The sequence below is a fragment of the Mobula hypostoma genome, chromosome 5 (genome assembly GCF_963921235.1).
Source record: "Mobula hypostoma chromosome 5, sMobHyp1.1, whole genome shotgun sequence".
NCBI classification, from domain to species: domain Eukaryota; kingdom Metazoa; phylum Chordata; class Chondrichthyes; order Myliobatiformes; family Myliobatidae; genus Mobula; species Mobula hypostoma.
The window spans coordinates 12,429,356-12,435,506 of record NC_086101.1 but is presented as its reverse complement, the minus strand read 5'-3'; the positions used below and the strand labels follow the sequence as shown (position 1 = coordinate 12,435,506).

At 43.1% G+C, this 6,151-nt stretch overlaps 1 protein-coding gene across 1 annotated transcript; it reads left to right on the top strand.

Moving 5' to 3' along the window:
- The first annotated feature begins 392 nt into the window (after nucleotides 1-392).
- LOC134346598 (heat shock cognate 71 kDa protein-like) lies at nucleotides 393-3,057 on the top strand. The gene has a single exon (XM_063048037.1). It carries the CDS (start codon nucleotides 862-864, stop codon nucleotides 2,782-2,784), a length of 1,923 nt encoding a protein of 640 aa, XP_062904107.1. The 5' UTR covers nucleotides 393-861; the 3' UTR covers nucleotides 2,785-3,057.
- Nucleotides 3,058-6,151: the final 3,094 nt, after the last annotated feature.

Here is a 6,151-nt window from a genome sequence, read left to right as displayed (position 1 = left end):
TGGAAGTGGCGAGGTAGATCTGGTGCAGAGTCTGGGAGGATTTGATTATACTGACATCGCTGCGTTACGGATAATTTATTTTAATTTGCTTCTATCACCTTCTCCTTGCAATGTACTATACGGGGGCTGTAAAAAGATTATTTATGACATTTAAACCCTGTATGTTTAAAACGCAAATCAAAAAAAAACTTCTCGCGGAAACTTCACCATCACTTCTGTCAATCTAATAATTTTTTTAAACTTCGTGTCAAGTCCTCTTCTGGTCACAAACACCGCAAAAGTCCTTTTGTCAAAATTAAATGTCACAAACTCTGACTTTCAGTTCTACACTTCCTCTAAGTATTCTGTTACTAATTTCGTCCTGCAGGTATTAACCAGAGCTGTCGTTCCTTGTTTGCTGGCTTCGTCCCTTAAGGCCAAAGAATTCTCTCCCCAGAAGGTGCTTCAGATTTTTTCTTGCGTGTAGGGAACTTTTGGAAGAAATTGCTGGTTTCGTATAGTTTAAGAAGTGTTTCAAAGGGTTCCCGAATGACTTGGTTTTCAGCCGGAACCTCCCTGACTGCTCCAGATCTTTCTCGCTATTACCAGAATTTTCGCGAAGTCCCGGCACGTCTCCGACTAGCAGCGCTGTGATTGGCCGCCGTCTCAGAACCTTCTCCAACCTTCGGCCGTGAGTCACTCGCCGGCGTTTTCATTGGTTTACGGGTCGTCCCTCAAGAACAAAACACCGCCCACACCGCTGCGCTGGGACTATATTAAGGGACGAAGCAGCGGACCAGGCAGTAACGATCGGCTTGGAGAAGCAAGGAATTCCTTCCGGTATTTCAATACAGAACGTCGGAGCTTTCGTCAGAAACACAGATGTCTGCATCAACGGGGACAGCCATCGGTATCGACCTGGGCACCACCTACTCCTGTGTGGGGGTCTTCCAGCATGGCAAAGTGGAGATCATCGCCAATGACCAGGGCAACCGCACCACCCCCAGCTATGTGGCCTTCAACGACACCGAGAGGCTCATCGGTGATGCAGCCAAGAACCAGGTGGCAATGAACCCCGCCAACACCATCTTTGATGCCAAGCGGCTCATCGGGAGGAGGTTTGATGACCCGACGGTACATTCCGACATGAAGCACTGGCCCTTCCAGGTGGTGAGTGATGCGGGGAAGCCAAAGGTGAAGGTGGAGTACAAGGGGGAGAACAAGACCTTTTACCCAGAGGAAATCTCCTCCATGGTGCTGACCAAGATGAAGGAAATTGCTGAGGCTTACCTTGGCTACAATGTCACCAACGCTGTCATCACCGTTCCTGCTTACTTCAATGACTCCCAACGCCAGGCAACTAAAGATGCTGGTGTGATAGCTGGTCTCAATGTCCTGCGTGTCATCAATGAGCCAACAGCAGCTGCCATTGCCTATGGTCTGGACAAGAAAGGCAAAGGGGAGCGTAATGTTCTCATCTTTGACCTGGGTGGTGGCACCTTCGATGTGTCCATTCTCTCCATCGATGACGGTATCTTTGAAGTGAAATCAACAGCTGGAGATACCCACCTGGGAGGAGAGGACTTTGACAACCGCATGGTCAATCACTTCATTGAGGAGTTCAAGCAGAAATACAAGAAAGACATCAGCCAGAACAAGAGAGCGGTGAGGAGGCTGCGGACGGCCTGTGAGAGAGCAAAGAGAACGCTGTCTTCCAGCACCCAAGCCAGTATTGAGATTGACTCTCTGTTTGAGGGAGTTGATTTCTATACCTCAATCACCAGGGCTCGCTTTGAGGAGCTGAACTCTGACCTGTTCAGGAGCACTCTGGAGCCAGTGGAGAAAGCCCTGAGAGATGCCAAGCTGGACAAATCCCAGATCCATGAAATTGTCCTGGTCGGAGGCTCCACCCGAATCCCCAAGATCCAGAAGCTGCTGCAAGATTTCTTCAACGGTAGGGAGCTGAACAAGAGCATCAACCCCGATGAGGCCGTGGCCTATGGGGCAGCTGTCCAGGCGGCCATTCTGATGGGCGACAAGTCGGAGAATGTTCAGGATCTGCTACTCCTGGATGTTGCTGCTCTGTCACTGGGGCTGGAGACGGCAGGTGGAGTCATGACCACCCTTATCAAGCGTAACACAACGATCCCCACCAAGCAGACCCAAATCTTCAGCACCTACTCTGATAACCAGCCTGGGGTCCTTATTCAGGTGTTTGAAGGTGAGAGAGCCATGACCAAGGACAACAACCTTCTGGGCAAGTTTGAGTTGAGTGGCATCCCTCCCGCTCCTCGTGGCGTACCCCAGATTGAGGTGACCTTCGATATTGACGCCAATGGCATTCTCAACGTCTCTGCTGTTGACAAGAGCACCGGGAAAACAAACAAGATCACCATCACCAACGACAAGGGCAGGCTGAGTAAGGAGGAAATTGACAGGATGGTGCAAGATGCAGAGAAGTACAAGAATGAGGATGAAATGCAGCGGCAGAAGATTGCAGCCAAGAACTCCCTGGAGTCCTATGCCTTCAACATGAAGGGCTCTGTGGAGGATGAGAAGATGGCCGGAAAGATCAGTGCTGAGGACAAGCGGAAAGTCATTGACCTGTGCAACCAGACAATATCCTGGCTGGAGAAGAATCAGATGGCAGAGAAGGAGGAGTTTGAGCACAAGCAAAAAGAGCTGGAAAAACTCTGCAATCCCATCATTGCCAAACTGTACCAAGGAGCAGCCGCAGGGGAATCGTGCAGGGCACAGGCTGGGAATGCCAGTTCTGCTGGACCAACTATTGAGGAGGTGGATTAAAGGACTGTAAATGTGACTGTCTGGGGCTTGCACGGTTTGAGCTCTCTGGACACTTCAGTGGGTCTGATGCTAATGTTGGCACTTGGGAATAGTCTTCACTGTAACACCACTGGGTCATGTCAATGTCCTGAATCTGGCTGTGATGTACTAATTGTAAACACTGGTAACTAGTTGTATTCAGTTCCTTTGATCGGGTTTTTTGTATTGGGGTATTTTTTTTTTAATGTCATTTGTTTTGGAATGTAAACTTTGTACAGTTTTAAGTTTCTTGTAACATGCTTTTAATAAATCTTTTAATTTTTTAAAATTGGGTGTAATTATATTTCATCACCAGAGAAGGAAAACTTGCCATTTTGTTTTCAAAAACATAAAGTCAACAATTTATGGGTGTTAAATTATTGCTGTATATCAATGAATGTTTCCTCCTCATCCTCCCTTTCCCAGGGATATCTTCCTTCTAATTTCCAGCACACCTTCTTTCTGGATCTCTTTTGTCAACACTTCCCCACTCTCACAGGTGCAGTTTGACATTACTTTATCAGAAGGCATTTGATTCTTCAACAAGGTGACCAGTCCAAAAAGTTGACAGATCTAGTGATGTTACTCTTCGCTGGTAGCTCCTGCATTGACACGAAAAACAGCTTAATTTGCTGCCTTGGGAGAGAATCCCATATGCTGGGAACAACGATTGGTATTGGCAGCAGGCTGAGTTTTGAGGTGTGTGTTTGGACAGGTATATGGAGGGGAGGTGATTGACAGGTTGCGGGCAACTGGGACTAGCCGAGAGGATGCTGTGTGGGGCTTGGACGAGTTGGGTGGAAGGGCCTTTTCCCAGCTGTTCTCCGCACAACTGTTGACGTTTCTGTTTATCACCAACATCGTATCATAGAGTATCAGGATGTAAAGGAACTTTAGCAGTTACAAGGTATTTTACCTAGTAATCATGTCAAACCTTGCAGAGATATCTGTAAGCAATAGGTTATTGAGCTCCTGATTTAAATCACCTTCATACAGAGGAACAGAATGAGTCCATTCAGCCCATCGATATTGTTTTGGTATTCGATCATTGCTGATTTATTTTCCTTCTTAATCCCATTCCCCTGCTTTCTCTCCATCGATAACCTTTGATACGCTCACTAATCAAGAAACTATCAACCTCATCTTTAAGTGAAATTTAAATAACCTGAAATCCTTTCTTTTTCAATCTTTTTATTAAGTTTCAAATTAATAAACATAGCAATAATGATACATAGAGATCGGGATTGCATTAAAAACGGTTAACATGTACAACCACAGAATCTAAGTAATAAATGTGTAGTAACTAACCATGAAAACAAAATTTTATAGAGAGAGAAAAAGAAAAATCCCTAAACTGAAAAAAAGCTAAAGGTTGGGCTGCCATATTTCATCGGTTAAAATTATAATTTGTCATTAACTCCGCTCCTCTTTACATGGAGAAAAAAAATTACTAAAAAAAAGGATTCAGAAAGGGTCAGCTTACATGATATGAAAGTATTGAATAAATGGCCTCCAAGTTTCTTCAAATTTAACCGAAGGATCCATAGCACCGCACCCAATTTTTTCCAAGTTTAAACGTGCTATCGTTTGGGAAAACCAATGAAATGTAGTAGGGGGGTTGGAATATTTCCATTGAAATAGAATGGATCTTCTGGCTATTAATGTACATAATGCAATTAGACGACAAGCTGATGAGGATAAATGACTGGAGTCTGTCACTGGTAGTCCAAAAATTGCAGTAATAGGGTGAGGTTGTAAATCAACACACAGAACTACTGACACAGTACCAAAAATATCTTTCCAATATTTTCCTAGAACATATGTGTCAAGGAAGCTACTTCAGTATTACATCTATCACAAACAGGATTTATGTGGCACTAAAAACGAGCTAACTTATCCTTGGATATATGTGCCCTGTGAACCACCTTAACTCGTGTCAGGGCGTGTTTGGCACACATTGAAGAAGTATTAACCAGTCGAAAAATTTTCTCCCAGTTCTTTGTAGATAAAGATATTTGAAGTTCTCTTTCCCCTCATTCTTAATTTTATCAGATGTACCTAGACGTATTTGCGTAATGAAATCATAAATAATTACTATTAATCTCTCCTAATTGGGGTTTAAACCTAAACATTTTTCTGTAACTTCAATTTGATGCGATATCGGAAAAATAGGTAAAGTAGCGTTCATAAAGTTTCTAACCTGTAAATATCTGGAAAACGTGTGATCTGGGCAAATTATATTTATTAGACAACTGTTCAAAAGACTTAAAACAATCATCCATGAATAAATCACGAAAACATGTTATTCCCTTTGTTTTTCCATAGAAGAAAAGCTTGATCAATTCTAGATGATTGAAAGAAAAAATTAGATATCATTGAACTTGACAAGATCAATTTATTCAATCCAAAAAATATACGAAATTGAAACCATATTCGTACTGTATGTTTAATTGTTGGATTTATCATTTGTTTATTCAAGCGCAGCTCCGAAAATGGAAGCCAGCGAAAACCCCTGTACAGACTGCCCCTCGAGGTTCATCCATCGTGGACATCGAACTCTTGCGTCCAAAACGTTAAATATCGAATATTAGTTGCCCAGTAATAAAATCTAAGATTCGACAAGTATCTATTTTGAGACTATGATTCCTGGATCCAGCTATCAAGGGAGGAAACATCGCCTTGCGTCTAAAAGTTGGAAAAAATCCGATGAATGGTTCTTCTCCCGTGCGAGTGGGACGGGTTGGGTGGCGGGGAGTATACCCCTCAACTACGGTTGTATTGTAGAAGATGAACGAGCAAGAGCCACGTGACTGACTAAAATGTTTAAACTGTTTAGAATGAATCATGAATTCAGAGTTATTGAATGGTTTATTGTAAGTAATTTTATTAAATATATATATATTTTAAAAAACGATGGGATAAGGTAAGCAGCCGCCGAGACCGTTCAGCAGGGCCCCCAGCATTTATTGTATGATGTGGCACGGGATCTGCAGATTTTCTCGTGTTTGTCCTTTTCTGCAGATGTGGTGTGAGTGGTTGTTTCCGGCACCTATTGTTATTTTTCTCACCTTCTTCTGTCGTTGCTTATCATCTCTTACTAAATAAGAAGTTGATGCGCAATTTGTTACAGTATAAGTACAGTATTCTTCTTTGGTTGGTTGAGAGAACGGAACAACTGAAAGGCTGAATTAATATTGTAACCTTATAAGGTAAAGTAAGCGAGTGGTTAGATGAGCAGTTGTCTAGAGGCACCGAGAGATTCCAAATTAACCGGCGGTCGTCAATTCACGCGACATAGGGAGAAAACACAAAACTGAACCAGAGACCCTTCTGTCTTTAAATTGAAAAT

Bases quoted from the DNA above. Each gene is read 5' to 3' on its own strand.
- LOC134346598 (XM_063048037.1), top strand. From the start codon at position 862: ATGTCTGCATCAACGGGGACAGCCATCGGTATCGACCTGGGCACCACC.